Genomic DNA, 19,645 nt, shown 5'->3' on the forward strand with positions numbered 1-19,645 from the left:
CTTTTAGAATTCCAAGTGAAATAATCTTCTGTATATTTTAATTAATGACAAGTATTACATTTCATCTTTTCAATACTACTGCTTTATAAATATATCTATCAGTGCCTACTACCTATAATCTACATTTACATCCCATATAGCAATCATTAATATTGTGAGTGGAAGAGTGGGTTTGTCTTCACATGCTACTTGCGGATTTCTGATAGTCACTCTGGGAACACAATGTTGAACTAAACAGACCTGAGAGTGGGGCTCTTGTTATCTTCATAGCTGGTCTGTCAAATACTCTGCTGGCCAATTCATGCCCTTGAGCCTCCTCCTGTCCTTTAGGAGATTGTTTAATTGCAGGTAGTAGTTAACATGCCATTATCCTGTTTCCGATAGGTACAGAGGACTATAGCAAAGCAGATTCAGATGGTGAAGCAGATTGGTAAAGGTCGCTATGGAGAGGTCTGGATGGGTAAATGGCGAGGAGAAAAAGTGGCCGTCAAAGTCTTCTTTACCACCGAGGAAGCCAGTTGGTTCCGGGAGACGGAAATTTATCAAACTGTTTTGATGAGGCATGAAAATATTTTAGGTGAGTGTTCCTACCAAAAAAAATTCAAACACATCAGAAACATGAGCTTATAGACTTATCTAGTCCAGTCCTTTGCCAGTGTTGGAAATCTGTTGTTGTTAATGTATTTATATCCTGCTTTTGATTCAGACTAAGTGGCTCACAACATTAAAAACAATGCAAGTTAAACTCTACAATATATAAATATTAAAATAAAACAAAACATATGAATTAGTTAAAAGATCCTTGCAAACTGGTTATCCAAATTGTGTTTTTAAACCTAGAATGAAGGCAATCCTATCACTCTCCCTTCAGTCTGCTCCATTGTCAAAGAGTCTTAGCATCTGGAAGTTCTTCTTAATGTTGAATCAGGATTTCATTTTTTTTATCATTTGAAGTCACTGGCTCATGTCCTGCCCTTTGGGAGTGCTGAAAACTGAGACTAATTGTGATTTTGGATTTAATGGCCACCACAGCAACATTTTAAAAATGCATTATGGAAATCAGTATAGTTACAGTTCTTAGGATTATGGGCATGGTTTTCAACCTTCATTTTCATCTATTCATTTATATCTAACCCATTCCCAAAAACTCAACACAGTTTACACAAAATTAAAATAATTGCAGTGCAAAATCCCTTAAAGTAAAGGTAAAGGTATCCCCTTGACATTAAGTCCAGTTGCGTCCAACTTTGGGGGATGGTGCTCATCTCCATTTCTAAGCCAAAGAGTCGGCGTTGTCCATAGACAGGTCATGTGGCCAGTATGACTGCATGGAGTGCCATTACCTTCTCGCCAAGGTGGTACCTATTGATTTACTTATATTTTCATGTTTTCAAACTGCTAGGTTGGCAGAAGCTGGGCCTAACAATGGGAGCTCACAGTTAACCAGTCTTAATATTGTCTATGTAATGAATTGCGGTAAACTCTTTCTTTTGTAGCGAATTACATATTCTGTCATTCAAAACTCTCACATCATCATCTGTAGGTTTTTCCACCACATTACCTCCAATTACTGCACACCTTTCATGGGTAAATGTCAATTGCTATAGGACACCAAGTTAATGAGAAGATGTGATAAATGTTGGTGTCAGACCTTGACCTTGAAATGCATAGGAAATTGAATTTGCAGCTTCTTAAGGCAGGTACATGATGTTATGAGCAGGTATGTTTTTTTCTTTCCTTGTAGGTTTTATTGCTGCAGACATTAAAGGCACAGGGTCTTGGACTCAGCTGTATCTTATCACTGACTACCATGAGAATGGATCATTGTATGACTACCTGAAGTCCACAACATTGGATACGAAAGCTATGCTTAAACTAGCATATTCCTCTGTCAGTGGATTGTGCCACTTGCACACTGAGATCTTCAGTACTCAAGGCAAGCCAGCTATTGCCCACCGGGACCTCAAAAGTAAAAACATTCTAGTGAAAAAGAATGGCACCTGTTGTATAGCAGATCTTGGTTTGGCAGTTAAATTTATTAGGTGAGTCAAATATTGGAATTCCCAGTGTAAACAGGTTTGTGAACATGGAAGGAATTGAAGGAGGGTGTGGGATTGCAGATTGGGTGTTTGGTAAGTTCTTTGGTTTGGTGGGTGTCCACAGAGGTAGTAAATATGCGCTTGGTTTTAGTTTAGAACTTTTATCCACAAAAAGTGGGATTCAGCATCCTACTGACATGGAAACCATCGGTCGATTGTTGTGATAAAAAAAGGAATTGAAGTCCGGTTTGACTAAATGAATCCAACACAAGTGGTCTGCTAATTGATGCTTCAAGTGGCAGCACACACAGTTCTTTGTCCAAAGAAAGGATAACTGAAAAAAGCCTTCTGCCATCTCATTTCATACAAGTAAATGCTCCTTGCTTGAACAAAGGCCCAGTTCACTATCTCCCCCACAGTTTGTCTGTATTACAGGCAGTCCCCAAGTTACAAACATCTGACTTACTAATAACTCATAGTTACAAAATGGAGTGAGATAATACAAAGAGAATCTACTCCTAAGAGGAAAATTTATTCCTGAAAAGAGTTATTATAGGGAAAATGTGTCTCCACTGAAACTTTCTCTCCAGTCCTTGTTTCCATAACAAGTCATTTTTTTTCCAAACCCAATTATCACAAGGACAGAAAATCAGGTGAAATCTTCTAAAAAGGGACACAGTCAGCAAATCAAATACCGTAGTGTTGTTAACCCTTCCCTATGCTACCCATTGTTTGTAACATGAGGGGTGTCTGTATCCCATTCCTCTACCTCTGGCTTGGAATGACTGCAAAATGAAGTAGGTCTTATATATATATAACTGCAAACACCAATGATGTAGCATACAATGCTAAATATTGGTGAAATATGCTTGGTAAAATTGCTACTGCTGCTGTACGACAAATAGGATGTGGAAGAGGGACTGTTTCCCCATAACTTTTAGGAGAAGGGGTATTGTAGGCTAAGACATGCACTGACATGGGAAACATGGAGCAAGTAGATGGCTGTAATGTTTTGATGTATTTTAACTGTGTAGTTTTTAATTCATATGTCTATTTATTTGTATGTTTGTTTATGTGATATTGAATTGTTGTCTACTTGTAAGCCACTATGAGTCCCATTTGGGATGAGAGAGGGCAGAGTGTAAATATTGTAATTAAATAAATATATGGCTGTTTCAGTACATGAGCAAGTGGGAGTCTCATGATCCAAATGGCAGGGGACCTCAGCTGACATTTTGAGGTGAATAGGTTCCCCTCCACATGAACCTTGGACCACCTCAAGGATCAGTTTTAGCAATATTAGAGGGACAGTTATCCATTTAGCAAGTTCAGATGCAGAGTGCTGCTTGTGGCATGCCACATCTCCAGCGCCATTTTGCAGCATGAAAAAGTATGTTTCTCTTCTTTTTGGGTGATGCAGCAGCTAAGGGCTTTGCCTAGTGAACTTGAGCATGGCTGCATATTGCTATTTACATACAAAAGCAGAATATTCAACTTGGACTGAATTTTCTTTTCATATATAACCAGCAACCAGTGTTTACTTGTAGAAAAGGTTTTTCTACACAGTAGCCTGGTTTATATAAACAACACCTCCACCTGATTTTGTCTGGGCCACAGACGAAATCTCCCAGAGGAGATTGTATGGGGGGCAATGGATGTATGAACTGAGTCAGCATGAAAAAATAAGTGAGCTATATTCCTGCAAGTTCAAAATGGTCAAATACAAAGGACATTTAAAATGTTGAATTAATGAAGGTTTCTCTGTTTCTAAAAAGATTTGGTTTGGTTGTTATCTTTGACAATATTACTGAAATCTCAGTAATATTATTAACATTCCCTGCTAAGTCCTATCTTTGCTGTATATCTGCATTTTAAGATAACTAGGCCTTTAAAAAAGCATTTGATTAACAGATACGAAGCTTTTCTTTATAAGGATCATTTCCATTGTGGTTATCCATTCATCCTAAGTTCATTCATTGCTGAATTTAACTTTTGGGTATCACCTTCTTTTGTACTCATCTCATTATTTTGGAGATACAGTTTCAGCCTATTCCATTTGAATAATCTCCTTTCCTCATTTTTTTAGTGATACAAATGAGGTAGACATACCACCGAACACGAGAGTAGGAACAAAACGGTACATGCCTCCTGAGGTCTTGGATGAAAGCCTGAACCGGAATCATTTCCAATCATATATCATGGCTGATATGTACAGTTTTGGACTCATCCTTTGGGAAATAGCGAGGAGATGCGTTTCTGGAGGTAAGTTTGACACATTGGTGCATGTCCCAATACCACTTCCATGCCTTTTTAAAAAAGGCATAAATCAACTAGCAATCGCCTTTAAAGAAGTAGTGATTCTAAACTTATTTATACTCATTTTCTTCAGCTGGGAGTTATTTTTCTGTTCCTGTAAATTCTCATTTAACTGCAGTGATTTATTCTCTGTTTCCACAGTCACTTTTAAAGATGCAGTGTTTCATAATTGTAATGGGAATTTGGAGCTCATTTATGGGCACTTCCAGAGTTATAAACATTACTGCTAAAATGCAAGCACTCCTGTTGTTTATGCAGAAATGCAACCGGGTTGATTTTTCTTAGGTACCGTGATTAACAAAGAGATTACTTAGATTTAAGTGAAGAAAGACAGGCATTAACAGGTGTTAGCTAGCATTAGCAAGGCGATAGAGAAAGAACAATGCTGCTCTTGTATAAAATTAATTTATCTGAGAAGATTTGCACTTCTAAACACAGACCCTGTCTTTTTTTGTATTCCCTTCTGCCTCTCAATTTTCTCTGTCTGCTTGTTATATCAGAAATAAATGTTTGATTGTCTAAAATTCTTCTATATTTCTTCTAAACTTAAGACAGTTAAAAGAAGTTCATTGTCATTACTTTGATAGATGAGAATCATAGGATGGAGGAAGTTCAATAAGGTTTAGGCCTGAATCCAGTGTGGGTGTTAAGACTCAGTAACTGGACTTATGGAGGAAAGTATTAAATGTCATTGGGCTTGCACAAAGTAGTTTTCTCTCCCACCAATTAGATTAGGATGAGAAATTTCAAGATTGTAGGGAGGCAAATTCTTAAATGGCATGAGTATTTGCAACAAGTACTATGTCTTACTGAGAGAAGAAGAGTCGATATTGTCATTTAGTCTAGATTTTAGATATCTATTTCATTAAGAACATATATTTTGGGTCATAATTTTTCTGAAATTTCAAGGTACTTAATTTAACATAGTGATCACTGAAGTAGAGAAATGGGGTATTTTGGAATGAAAAGTAGACTACAAATCAAACAAATATGTGGCTGTAATACTCATATTGTTGGTCCCGTATCCCAATATCTACCTTCCAAAAAGCTGTTGCGCTTCATCTTCTGTGTACATCTCTTCATTCATTTTTCTAAAGAAATCTTGCAAACTGTTTGAAACCACTTGAATCTAATTATGCCAGTAATTATACATCTGACAAATCACATCTTTTTCCAGGTATAGTTGAAGAATATCAGCTTCCCTATCATGACCTTGTTCCCAGTGACCCCTCATATGAAGACATGAGGGAAATAGTGTGTATTAAAAAGTTACGGCCTTCATTTCCAAACAGATGGAGTAGTGATGAGGTAAGAAGGGAGAGTGCTTTCAAAGCTGAACATAAGTTCACTCTCAGGTCTGCCTGGGACCAATTTTATCCAAATGTAGGTAATTAAAGAATTAGAGGAGTATTCATTGTACTGAAATAATAGAGTATTTCATTTGCCACTGAAAGAGGTTCTTAGTAAACACTTTTTGAAAAACTTCAAAATATGTGGATATAGTCTGAGATACCTTGGAGAAATTTATGATTGAAAACAGATTTTGAAATGCTAGTAGTTTCAATCTTCCACCATAATGTAATAAAAGCTAGAACAAATTAAAAACCAAACCCATTGATGAAGTCATCCATGTGAGTTAGTCTGGTATGTGCCTATGTATATATGTATGTATTTATGTGTATATGTTTAGTCTGGTATGTGCCTGTGTGTTCCTGTGTGTGTATGTATGTATCCATGTGTTTAGTTAATGACTTGTATCCTGCCTTTTTAAAGTTAAATTGAATTCATAGTGGCTTACAGAACACAACTGAATGACATAAAGTTATCAAAAATTATTGGAGCCACGGTGGCACAATGGGTTAAACCCTTGTGTCGACTGAACTGCTGACCTGAAGGTTGGTGAGCTCCTGTCTGTCAGCTCCAGCTTCCCATGAGAGGGGCATGAGAGAAGCCTCCCACAGGATGGTGTCCCCTGGGCAACGTCTCTGCAGACGGCCAATTCTCTCACACCAGAAGCGACTTGCAGTTTCCAAGTCACTTCTGACATGATTTTAAAAAATCAAAAATTATAAGTGATATACAGTACAACCCCTTCAACAGGGTTCATATATCCATGTTTTTTTTTATATAAATGAAGCAGTATTAAAACAAGAAATTAATGAAACATTCAGATAGCATCCTTTTAAACAGTCACTTTTCAGCCTATTACCAGAATAGTCATGAGCAGATTCTTATTTTTTTAAACAGGAATAGCATTCTACAAGAGAAAACAGATTTTAGTAACTGTTTGTTATAGCTCGCATGTACCAGGTTTCTGGATCATGGTGTGAATAAGGAGTCCATTTTATTCTTGCCACAGTTGTAATATGACTCTACCTTTCATCATTTCTATTTGTTTTGATTGGTTGTGCTTTTTTAAAAAAAAGTCATGAAAGGTCCATTTACATGAGAAGCCCCCCTTAGTACTTTGCAGATGCCACATTGATGGTAGAGGGAAATATTCTACCATCAGCAATTAATCTGATGCTTGCACTATCTTGGAAATTGCCATAATTCAAAAACTAAGTAAAGAATATCAAAATTCAAAGCATGGTTTAAATAGATAAATTGCTATTTATAGTTAGGAATGTAAACCACATTTTAAATTTACTTTTCTATCCGCAATTGCTCAGATGGAACTCAGAGATTATCTAGCTTTCCAACTGGATGTTGGATAGATTTGACTTTCACCAAAGACAGTTTCCTTGATTGGGGATATTCAGTGGATGTCCTCCTTGATATGCATCTATTCTTTTGCATTTGATTTTATTCTAAGAACCCGTGTGTGTGTGATATAAGGATGTCTATCCTCTATATTAGCATGTCATGTTTGCTTGGGGCAATGTTGTTGTTTGATCTCTTGAACAAAGTAGGCATGAGTTGTAGGATGGACTGGCTTGATCTGTAAAGTGCGCAGGTTTGCTTGAGGCAGGGATGAGTCACTACATAGAAGAAGAGAAGTAGCTGGACTAGATGTCCTTTGGATGATATTACTGTACAGAAATATTATCCTGTGATCATAAGGTAGAGTCTTCAAAAAGAGATATCTGATGATATTTGATTTTTTTAAACTTCAGATTCTAGTACAAATAAACCCAGGAAAACAAAATATGCGTGAAAATATTATTTTACATGACCAAATTATTTCCAAAAAAGTGGGTGGAGTAGAGGAGAGAACAGAGTGGTCTTAAAAGCCCATGTGTGCTAGTCTTCTGCCTCATTCTCACCTTTTGTAAATTAATATAGGAAATAGGTCTTCAAAGCTATACTTCTATTTTCCTTTAGGGGAGGAAGGAGGGGAGGGAGTTGTCTGAACACTTTCCTCTGAGAATTTATAATGAAGCAAAATTGTGTTTTGGAATCAGTAGACCAGTAATTGATGTATCGCAGACAAATCTGCCGACAGTTATGGTGATGCTATGCAGAGGTCATTAATCTTGTTAAGTGGTACAGTGTAATGCTATTATTGTAGGAGACAGCTGTGATTTGGGAATAGCCGTCTTAGCTTAAGTATTCTGCAATTAGATTTAAAAAGACTTAAATGGCAGGAGTTGTAAACAATCTTGAGTGTGTGTGCAGAAAGAGCCCTATGGTGGGTGGGGAGGGGTGTGTGAAAAGTTGGTATTTGAAGTATTCCATTCCAATAGTGAAAGAGTTTTCAGTGAGTTACATATTTCTTATAATTACCAAAGTTCTATCACAAAATTTATGAAGCATTGGGGAAGGGCACAGTCATGTAGAGTAAGGCCAGCAACTTTTCAGGTAGCTTGAGGCAGAAACTTTGCTGGAGAGCCAGATCCAGCTTTTCCCAACACATGTAGTTATTGGGCTTTCCGTAGGCATCTGGTTGGCACCGGGAGAATCTTGATGCTAGAATAAGTTGGCATTTGGTCTAATCCAGTTCTTTTAGATCTATCTTGTTCACGATCAAACTTTATTGTCCTCCAGGAGATAAATACAAATGTCAGGTTGTGTCTTGACATGCGGTTCAATCCAGAGATATGTCACATCAGCTCTGTGGTCATTATATGACACATAGAGCTGATCCAGCAATAACATGGCCTTGACTCTTGTTACCTGAAGTTACTGGATATTATGGATAATTCCCCAAACCTCTGAATTATCCAGCAGCTTCAGGGTCATCTAATCAACTGTGCAGCTTCCCATTTGGCGCATCAGGAAGATTGGGGGCGGGTGGGGGGGGGAGGAATTCCTGCTCTCCCATCTCCTCCGTCTTTCTGGTGTGTTGGATAGCTTCGTTCCAGTCACTGAGGAGAGTCCTCCTCCAATGTGGTGTCCCCTGAGCATTGCTAAAGTAAGTTGAGGTCAAGGGTGGTGGACAAGTGCTTGCGAACCAGTTTTGCCACAGATTGCCCATGCAGCCATCAGGCAGTAGCCCATGCTGGATCAGCTTTGGGATAACTCACCTGTAAACATGAACCCTTAGTCATAAGTAAAATAGAGCTATTGAATCAGAGGTTGGCTAAGTTACCATTTATGTAAGTACAATGCAGTTGATTCTTTAAGTCTTCTATAACTGGGATCAACACTTTTGTTTAGCTCCATATGCTTTAGACTGCAGCTCCTAGTAGACCTAGCTTCCAAGTCAAATGTGAGTTGCGCTCCAGCAACATCTGGAAAGCCACATGTTCCCCATCTATATATCACTGTATCTAAATGGGATCCCTTTTCCTGCTGTGGTTTTGCGTGCACACAGCTCTGGGAGCATCTGAGTGCAAGACACAGATGGATGGACCAAATGATTTGAGTTACTTTCCACAACATTGGGCTTTCACTTATCATTCCTTTATTTAGGATTTGACCAAAACAGGTTTAGACTGTTTCATGTACAAGTAATTCCAGAACTAGCACATGATTCACCCTTGGTAGCTGTAACTCAGCCATTTCAAGTTCTGAGTGCTTTGAAATGACTAAAATATTTTTCACTTTACAACTTGTGAGATGGACTTATATCTGCAGGAAGCAGAACTGAACAATTCATTATTCAGCAATGGGCTGCTATTACATAACTACATAAAGGAATGAGTGAACGACCGGTGTGCAATGAGACTGATGTGTATTCAGACCAATACATAACACGACACTGGGTAGGGAGTGGTTGAGCTGAATGTTCTCCAGGACACTGTTCATGCCCTCATTTGCACAGGGTTTTTTTTTTGGCATCTCTGCTATGTAGGGAATTTGCAGCAAAACAAATGATTCAATATCAGAAAGCATATTCTGCTTTACAATGTTCTGTGATAGAATGTACAATAAAGTAATTGTGGGGGAGGTTTCATTTTTAAATGTAAATTTAGACTTAAAACTGCATGTGTATGCTGTCCCAAAGTCCTATCTATGGGACTCTTCTTTTCCAGATGCAACCTTTGTTCAACTCCTGCATCCCTAGATTTTGTCCCATAACCAATTCTGCCCTTTAATATACCCTTCCTTTTTGTGGCACCCTCTAGAAGATATGGATTACACTTCATATCAATTCTTAGCAAGCATGGCCAGTAACAATGAATGATAGGAGGCCAGAAACGACGATGATAGAATCAAATCATCTGCATTGAGAAAGATTGCCATAATCAATCCTCAAGATATAAATTGATTTTGTCTTCATCTCAGGTTTCCTATACTCATGAGAGATAAAGAGTGTTTTACTCAGACATTTCCAGCACAACACACCTAGATAACCTTCATGACATTCATGGGACCGCCATAAGTCAACATGCGAATTGAACCCCCCCCCCCCCCCCCACACACACACACACACAATGTGTATAGAGTTGATCATGAGTCTACCTTAATTGGTAATCTTGGTGAATATGGATGTTAAGTTTCTAAAGATCTATTTCTATAGATAACCTGTTAACTATCAAATCTGATATCTAGAGCTGGTACAAGAAGGGGTACATCTTCAATGGGACTGTTATGTGTGATCCTGAATTATATGGAATCTGTGAATGTTTAGGTACCCAAGGCCAAAATTACAAATGTAGTACAGTTTCTTAATTAAATATGTCAAATTTCTATATTCAAAATAGCTTTCCAGTGTAGAGCTTGCAGCGATCTTGTTTGTATGAATGTGCATGTGTAATATAAACCTGTATGTGTGTGTATACGTATTTACATACTTATATATGCGTCTTCTCTTCTGCAGTGCTTAAGACAAATGGGCAAACTAATGACAGAATGTTGGGCTCACAACCCTGCGTCCCGGCTCACAGCCCTGCGAGTAAAGAAAACGCTTGCCAAAATGTCAGAGTCACAGGACATTAAGCTCTGATTCGGCTGATGAAAGCTTCCTCTTTGCTGAAGTTCAGAAAAATGGACTTTTCTTCATGTTTCAAAGAGACGAGAAGAAGAACTTGCAAAGTGTTTGCTAATATAAGCCTTGAATGCAGACATTTGGCACACAGTGACACAGAAACCTTTCCAGGAGAAAGAAATGTGGCCCCAGCAAGATTTGGTACCTTAACGACTCAAAGGAAAAGCCCTTTCGCCTCTTTTGGGAGTGACCAGAGAAACAGTGTTGACAGCTGCTTCAAGATTATGCATGCTGCTTTCTATGAAAGCCATTATTAATATTATTGTTGTTATTGTTATTTGGATGGTTTAATTTTGATGAAAATGAACCTTTGCAAATATAAAGTACATGAAAAATAATTATATTGTTATACTAAAAAAAAAAAAAGGAAGTTCACCAAAATTCTAAAGAAAAGTTGCTATTCTTTCCTATCAGTAAAAAAAGGCTGTTGTGCTCCATGACAACCCCAAAACCACCACATTGAGAAATAGAATGTGTCTTACAAGTGATGTTCCGTGCACATCTGAATGTTGACATACCATGCAAGAGAGATCTCTTAGAAAGGTGGTACCATAATGAAATCACCTGAATTGCTGCTAAGCAGTGCCTTGCACACATAAGATGCTATTTTCTTGCAGTTTCTTCTACATAAGACTCACATTGCAAGTTAGGAAAATTCTACCAAGGGCATTAAGAGAAAACTTTTGGGGAAAACTTTTCAAAAATAGCAACAGATAGGTCCTGTTCTGGAGGTCTGGGAAGATGGAGGGAGGTTATCAAAGGGGGAAGGTAGTCAACTGGTAGCACACCTGATATTAGTTGTTGGTCTTTGAATTGGAAGCAGAGCTTTATCTGTGTTCTGCTTGCTAGCTACTACACAGTGTGGCAAAACCACTGCATAAGAAGGTACTGGATACCTGCTTATGTAATATCGGAAAAAAAGTAGTTATGGCATTACAATGCTGCTATTCCATTGTATCAGTATTCAAGAAGATTTCCACTACTGTTTGTGCAGAATTGGGGTAAATAGAAACAATATGGAAACTGTACATTGAGATGAGCTTTTGCAAGGGGGTGTCGTTGGAGAATTGTGCCTTCAGGAATAGTTTGATTTTTTGGAATTACCACACAGAATCTTATTTTGAAGCAAATGTGAATTATTCTTTAGAAGCCTTTCATTTTATTGGTGAAGTAACTGGTAAAGAAAGCTGCTCCCAGAGGTACATTAAACCCCTTTTTGCCTTGAGTTAAGACCATAAATAGTGCTGACAAAAGAAAGAGTTTTGTTTAAGGTGTATATCAGAAAGTGGGACTTTAGAACTGCAGTCTGTTTTTCAACACAAGAAGCAAAGTTTGCTCTGAAAGGAACAATGCATTCAAGAGAAAAAATGTTTTTCTATTCTGAGAAAAAGTCTTTATATGGTAATATTTGGCTGGATGATTTTTCCTGATTTTAGCCACGTTCCCAAAGGAACCATTGTGAAAAAACAAAGGCACAGAATATTTTAAAGGCCTCTCTCTCTCTCTTTCTTTCTTTCTCACCACTTCTCACTATGGCAGAGAATATCTTGTCCATCTGTCATTATTCATCATACTCGCTTGGGTTGGTGAGCTCTTGTTCAATAGCATATGAAGGACCCTCACATTCCCTGCTCTGTACAAAACCTTGATTTGACGTCTTCCATCCTCTGTATTGTTGGTCTAGACACACAATCTCATGCATTTTTATATAAAGAATTGCACCAGAGAACTATATGGTATGAAATCTGCACTAAGACGTCTGAAGCTTCAATGACGCCTCTGTCTTCAAACAGAGGTAGCCATCTTTTCATAATGGCTTTTAGTGCAGTATTCTGAGCTGATTTGAAGTAGTAGGCAAAACGTGGCAAAATTTAATATGCACTGAGAAAGGCACACAAGCTATTTGAACCCTAACCTTTTTCTTAGACTCTTCCACTTTTTTTGTAATGCAGTCTTCCAAAAGTGATATTTGGACCTCTAGGGGGCACAGTAGAGCTTTGAATTTCAAGAGCAGTGGGCTCAGCTGGTCAAACACAAACTCTTCACTAACCTAGGATGGATTTTAGAAGTATAATGATTGGACTGCCTTCATCTTTGCAAGTTTAGTAAATATGAGGTTTAACATGCTGTGGAAAGAGCATGGTGCTTAAAGTTGAATATTTTAGTTAAAATACTTGGCATGGAGCAAATCTAATCTGTGGTTGGAAGCTGTTTTGGATGCTGTGCATCAGAGAAAAGTGTTATTACATGTCTGGGTGTATTGAGATGCATAAACCTTAATACATAGATACATAGGTTATGGGCATACACATTCAGATGGTAATTCTAATAATATGAACAATCATCAGTTGCTGATCCCTCAATCCTGTGGAGAGCCAGCTAGAAAAAAACAATCCCGCTTCCTCCAACAGCCTTACAATTTAAATAGGTTTGCTGCTGCATTCAGTTAAGCATGGATGATTTTCATTGATTTAGAGTAATTTATAGGCTATTCTGAAAGCTATTTGACATCTAAAGCTAGTAGTTGCTTCTACATAAACATTGCTGTTCCAAAGGAGTCAGTCATGCACAAATCCAGTTTCTTCATAAGTTGCACTCATCTGGGTGCCTTGTGTCTTGGCAGCTAGCACCATAAATTACTCATGCCATGACTAGTGATTAGCTAATAGAGGTTAAGATTAAAGGCCCTAAAGAGTTTCTAACATTGCAGGGACCAAGAGGGGAAAACTTGTTTAGGCTTTGACTATATAAATAATGGCTGTTCTTTCCTGGGCGACTTTATTTCAAATGGTTTTTAAGTTAAATTAATACAAGAGAGCTGATCAAATAAATGACTGGCTGCTCTGCGGTGAATTTCTTAAAATATTCCTGACTGTTCAGTCATGACATGCTTGCAAGCAAATGGATGTACTTTCACACTGCCATGGCTCTTCCACCAGCTATGGAATTTTTTTGTGTATTAGTTGAGCATTTTCTTCTGCCTGCTGGTGGCTTTTCTCACTTTTTGAGAGTTCTTTGAAGTCAAGTTTGTGATAAATGTGATTTGTTCCTCTAAGGGAAAGCTGACATTTTAACTCTGTACGGTATTCACAGTTAAATCATATGCCCCCAACATTTTGTTTAAAAAATTGCAGTTAGGTGGACTCTTTATGCAGTTTGTACTGAAGTGTTTAACAAGCTTCCAGTGGCCTACTGAACATGTAATGAATGAGAAGGTACATACAACTAGCATTATCCCCTTCCGCTGCCAGTTCCACTGGCTTCTAAGTGTGGAGGGAGCCATTGGGTCCTTTCACATCGCATAATAGTACCACTGAATGCTACTTTAATTGCTATCACTACATTCAATGGGATACTGGAATTTATAGTTTATCAAGAGTAGAGAGACTCCTCAGATTACAAATCCCAGAAATCCATAGGAAGTTGCCATAGCAATTAAAGTACTCTATATCACTAAAACTGTGATGTAAAAGGGAAATTTCCTCTAGAAATCAACAGAAACGGCAGTGTAGGAGGAGGGCAGGATTTGCTTGAATGTTGAATGCCTGAATAATGCCTTAATAAACTTACGAATTGTGTGTTCAGAGTATACTCATCATATAAAGAGATAGAGCCATTATGCTTAAACAGAATGAAAACAGTGTTCTTGACTTTCCAAATTCATAGGTAATCTGCAGGTGCTTCTTATATGATTGTTTACAAACAAACAAACAAAAAAATAGATGCCAGTTGTCAAAAGGCCTTGTACTTGAATTTGTTTCAATATTCAGATATGTTCTTTTAAAGACCACTTGAGAATCAGAACAACTCTATTTTATGTTGTCAAAGGCTTTCACGGCTGGAATCACTGGGTTCTGTGAGTTTTCCAGGCTGTATGACCATGCTCCACTAGCATTCTCTCCTGGTGTTTTGCCCATATCTATAGCTGGCATCCTCAGAGGTTGTAAAGTCTGTTGAAAACTAGGCAAGTGGGGTTTATATATCTGTGGAATGTCCAGGGTCAGACATCCTACAGTCTCCCACTCTGAATATTCCACAGATATAGAAACCTCACTTGCCTAGTTTCCAACAGACCTCACAACCTCTGAGGATGCCTACCATAGATGTGGGCAAAACTTCAGGAGGAAATGCTTCTGGAACATGGCCATAGAGCCCAGAAAACTCACAACAACCCAACTCTATTTTGTTTATATTACAAGTTTTGGATCACTAGATGAAGAATTCATTTCTAGAAAATACATGCAGTTTGTCAGTCAGAGTGTGATGTGGGAAAGACTAGTATTGGAATGAATATGTCATAATAATTTTGTTTGCTCCAAGACTTAATAGAACCATTTACCTTCCTCATTTCCATTGTTAATTCCATTGGACTCGGCAGATACAAAATGATACAAAACCAATACTTACCAAAGTCACAAATTGTTTTTTAGTACTAATATTTGATTTTACCACATACATGGAATTGTTCTGTTCCATTTGTGAATTTTGTTATCAGACACAGAGATGAACCATTGAAAATGATGTTCATTGTGTTAGGAATAATGGGATTTGACATAATTTTTAAGCCAAGCTTTTCAGGGAAAGATAGATGAAAATGTTTGGTGAATGAGACTATCTGAATGGCAGTTTTACTGGGAAGAAACCAAGTTCAAGGAGAACAACTATTAGTAGACTATTTCTTTTGAAGAAAAGTTGACCATGTAATTTAAAAAATAATACTGATTTGTGTTCTTTTTTTAGAACCAGTGCCTTAATTCAGTCTGTAAATATTGTAAGTGTTGAAACTTGGGAACAAACTTGTGTTTGTAATTGTTCAAAAATGGTTTATGTCTGTTTTAACATTCCCCAAATAAAATATTTTCAGTTTCCCCATTAGAAGACAGCCTGCCTTCTTTGAAATTTCCAACAAGATTGAGTACTCACAGATGTGTTGATTGTTTCTGATTCACATTTCTTCTTAGACCTTTCTCCATTTGGCTGCAGGCACTAGACAGCTGTGAAAATCTTCTCAAGTAAGTGTCAACCAATATTGGAGGTAAGAAGGTGGCCATCATTTTCAAGACCGCCACAGGACCCACAGGTTGAGAACCATTGCTCTAGTGGAAGTTCCCATCAGGTGAACCTGGACAAGTATTTTAAGTGTTTCCAAATCTGCTGTATCTCTGATGATATGAGATGTAAGGTATCTCTCAATTTTAATGGGTTGCAAAATGTTCCAGTGTGGATGGGACATAGCTATGATGCATACACATGAAACTTCTGCCCCTCTCTCACCCCAAAACTCAATTTTTCTCAGGTGCAGCCTTCCAAACCTGCAAGAGGAGTGAGCAAGTGTCCAGCAATCTTTCTGTAGCTAGACTGCCCAGGAACAGGCATCCCTGGTTCCTTCAGACATCTTCTGAAGGCCCCTGTGAATGATGTCATTGCTCTGCATTCAATTATAGAAAAACAGACAAGATACTTGTCTGCTTCTCCCATCCCATCTTTAATTATCAGGAATTATCCAGGTTCGAGGGTTGCAGCTAAGAAAAAAAAAGGGGGAAATTTCCAGGTACTGTGTAGCCAGTAGAGAATTCCAATCTGTACAGTGACCAAATTATGCCATTAAAAATCATCAACAGGACACCTTCCAAGGTGTGGTTATTAAATTTGCTTCTAATGTTCATTGTTAAAATGGATAACATTTAGACCCATTTGGGAAGACTTAGACTGACACTTGAATGTCAAATGATATAAAAAAATGCCAAGGCTAATACTACTATGGGGTCACAACACTAAAGTTTTATGTATTTGATTTCAAAACGATACTTTAAATGTGCATTTTAATTTATTATAGTGTCCCAAATGCCTCTTCTGATTTTTATTCACCAATGAACATTTCAATTTTACTGCCACTTGTAGAGGAAGAGCTGTAGAAAAACAACATCTGGTTGTTGGCCCTACTGTGGTGGATGGAATAGGACTCAGTAGATGAAACGTTCAGACCTGGATGAGGGTGAACAAATTGAAACTGAATCTAGATAAGGCTGGCGTACAATTGGCCTCGCGTAAGACGAAACTGGGAATAGGGTTGCAACTGGAGCTGGACCGGGTCACATTCCCCCTTAAAACTAAGGTTTGCAATTTGGGGGTGATTCTGGATTCTTCCTTAAACCTCTAAGAACAGGTTTCAGAAGTTACCGGGGTCGCTTTTTTAACTGGTGAACCAACTGTGACTGTTTCTGGAAAAATCTGACCTGGCCACAGTGTTACATACCCTGGTTACATCCCACCTGAACTACTGTAACACACACTACGAGGGGCTGCCCTTGAAAATGGTTCGGAAACTCCATTTCATTCTAAGATCAGCCGCTAGGCTATTGTTATGGAGTGAACATAAGAGAACACACCACTCCACTCCTTAAACAGTTGTACTGGCTCCCTATTAGTTTCTGGGTCCAATTCAAAGTACTGGTGTTGACTTTTAAAGCCATACACGGCATTAGTCCAGATTACTTGAAAGACTGGGTTCCTTGGTATACCCTGGAGAGATCTCTTAGGTCTAATGGGGAATTGTTAGTATCCTCGAACATCTGAAGAGTGCTAGAGAGAGATCCTTTTCAGGAGTGGCTCCCTCCCTTTGGCATGCCCTGCCAGATTATATTAGATCTGTATCCTCTCTACTAACATTTAGAAAGTGCCTTAAAACCTTCCTGTTCAAGGAAACCTTTGGGGAATCATAATTCAGTGAACACAAAATGGCCAGGAAGGCCTATGGGTTAGCATAATTTATTTTATTGAACGTATATTGTCTAATATTTAACTTGTTTTTAACTTTTATATCATATGTTTTGTTGGCTGTAAGCTACTTGGGCCCTTAAGTGGGGAAATATGAGATATTCATTTGTTAAATAAATAAGTTGAGTCTAAGAGGTATGCCGTTTGTTTTTGTTTTTTTGTGCAATCACTTATTTTACTCTTTCATAATTGCATCTAATATAGATTAGAGTTCTTTCAGTATGCATTTTCATGTGTTCTCCTCAGAAAATCTGTCTAGGCATGTTTTCCTTCACCTTTGCAACCCCAAACAAATGAATGCCTTGCAACAATGAGAGAGACCCACTGCTTGCATATTTTCCACACACAACACCATACCACTTTGTCTGCATTCACTTGGCTGAACCCTGTTATTGATTTCTGTGTAAAACAGGCATTTGGTTGAAAGAAAAACACTTGAAAGAGATCAACGACAGGATGTAGGTTATAATGTTGGGGATGCAAAGTTTCATCAGTGGCTTAGGCCTTAAAGGAGCAAAAGACTAACAATATATTGGCAAGAAATCCCTGTGATAGGATCACTTTAAGGTTGCTATAAGGCAGAAATGACTTGAAATCACGCAACAATAACATTCACATTGCGAGTTGATAAAATCCCCTTTTCCCAGTAAAAATGACCAAAGGTCTGGGGACCTTGTCCTATGTGAAGCATCTCACCCTGCAGAAGAGAAGGTTGAGAGACGACATGATAGCTATGTATAACTATTTGAAAGGATGTCATAAGGAAGTGAGAACAGGCTTGTTTTCTGCTGCCAAGACTAGGACTTGGAGTAATATGGGTTGACATTACAGGAAAGGAGAGTCCACCTGAACATTAGGAAGAACTTTGCAGGCTTTTAAAAAGAGGCTGGATGTTCATATGTCAGGGATACTTTGTGCTTTTTTTCTGCATGGCAAGGGGTTGGACAAAATGTCACGGTCCCTTCAACTTTATGATTCTATTTTTTTATTGACATGAGATAATGGAGAAGGTTGTTTTTTATGATCTGGAACAGCCTTTGGACCTGATGGTTAGCAGTTTATCGCACTACTTTGTTATGTGGAAAAATGCTATAAAGAGAATCCACCAATAGAAAGAGTCTCCACCCTCTTGTCAAATCCATCACGTAGTTGCTACATGGGTGCACAACGTTTTCTACTAGATTTCTAGAAGAGAAAGAGCCATCCCGTGAATCTTACAACACCTTTTACTTAACATAGCTGCATGTATCCTTAGCTAAGTAGCAGAACCACTATGGAAACCTGTTAATAAATTGCAAACATGCATATTGGGACACTAGTAAGAGCGTCCACTTCATAGGATTGATGTGCATTCGTGTTTGGCATACATTGCACATTTTGCTAACCCTGCTACATAGTAAAATAACAACAGCCCTCCACGGGCTATGGACATTACAGAATAGACCAATTGTAATTTTCACATACATAAGGCCATTTATGAAGATATTGTTTCCATACACAATTCTGTCAGCATTAATGCCTTTAACCTAAGCGTAGTTTCCTAAATATAAAAAAGAGTCCCATTGATTTTAATGTTGGCTTAGTTGAGATCATTTCCTTTAAAAATATTTTAAAAATATTCCCCTTTTAAAAACAGGCTTTCTAATAAGGAAAGAGTATTTATACAAACATTTTCCAGTGGCAGAAACTCACCAGGCAGAACTCATAAGATTCCTCTATAGCTCTTCCATGCCATCCGGCTGTCTTTGAGAATTGCACTTTGTTATGTAAATTCATTCCCAATAGCCTTTTCTCAGTTGTACCTTTTACCAAGTAAATGTGCTTTCACACTGCTGGCAGGCCTTTCAGTGAAACGCAAGAGACATCATTTTCCATTGCACTCTCTTCCATTTTCCAGCCATATGTAGTGTTTGTCCTATACTACATTGAAATATCACCATGATGTGACATATTTTATTGATGGAAAACTTTTTAGCACTTAGCTGCATTGGATTCCCTTCTTTTGACTGTAGAATGAAAGGTAGTCATGAACTTGGTTGATAAAGCAGCATCTGGTAACTGTGGAACATTTTCCGCTTCAGAATCAACGTCAGAAACTTCATTTCCTCTGCAGTAGATAATTTGTCTTTACGGTTCGCAC

At 38.1% G+C, this 19,645-nt stretch overlaps 1 protein-coding gene across 3 annotated transcripts in view; it reads left to right on the forward strand.

Moving 5' to 3' along the window:
• The window catches only part of BMPR1B (bone morphogenetic protein receptor type 1B), a 236,160-nt gene extending 221,485 nt beyond the window's left edge, over nucleotides 1–14,675 (forward strand). For all 3 annotated transcript variants that reach the window (XM_060779213.2, XM_067468601.1, XM_060779214.2), the window contains 5 exons: nucleotides 385–577; nucleotides 1,745–2,042; nucleotides 4,126–4,301; nucleotides 5,533–5,663; nucleotides 10,561–14,675. In XM_060779213.2, coding sequence (XP_060635196.2) covers nucleotides 385–577; nucleotides 1,745–2,042; nucleotides 4,126–4,301; nucleotides 5,533–5,663; nucleotides 10,561–10,686 — 924 coding nt within the window. In that variant the 3' untranslated portion in view covers nucleotides 10,687–14,675. The remainder of the gene's footprint in view (nucleotides 1–384; nucleotides 578–1,744; nucleotides 2,043–4,125; nucleotides 4,302–5,532; nucleotides 5,664–10,560) is intronic.
• Nucleotides 14,676–19,645: the final 4,970 nt, after the last annotated feature.

The sequence above is a fragment of the Anolis sagrei genome, chromosome 5 (assembly GCF_037176765.1).
Source record: "Anolis sagrei isolate rAnoSag1 chromosome 5, rAnoSag1.mat, whole genome shotgun sequence".
Classification (NCBI taxonomy): Eukaryota; Metazoa; Chordata; class Lepidosauria; order Squamata; family Dactyloidae; genus Anolis; species Anolis sagrei.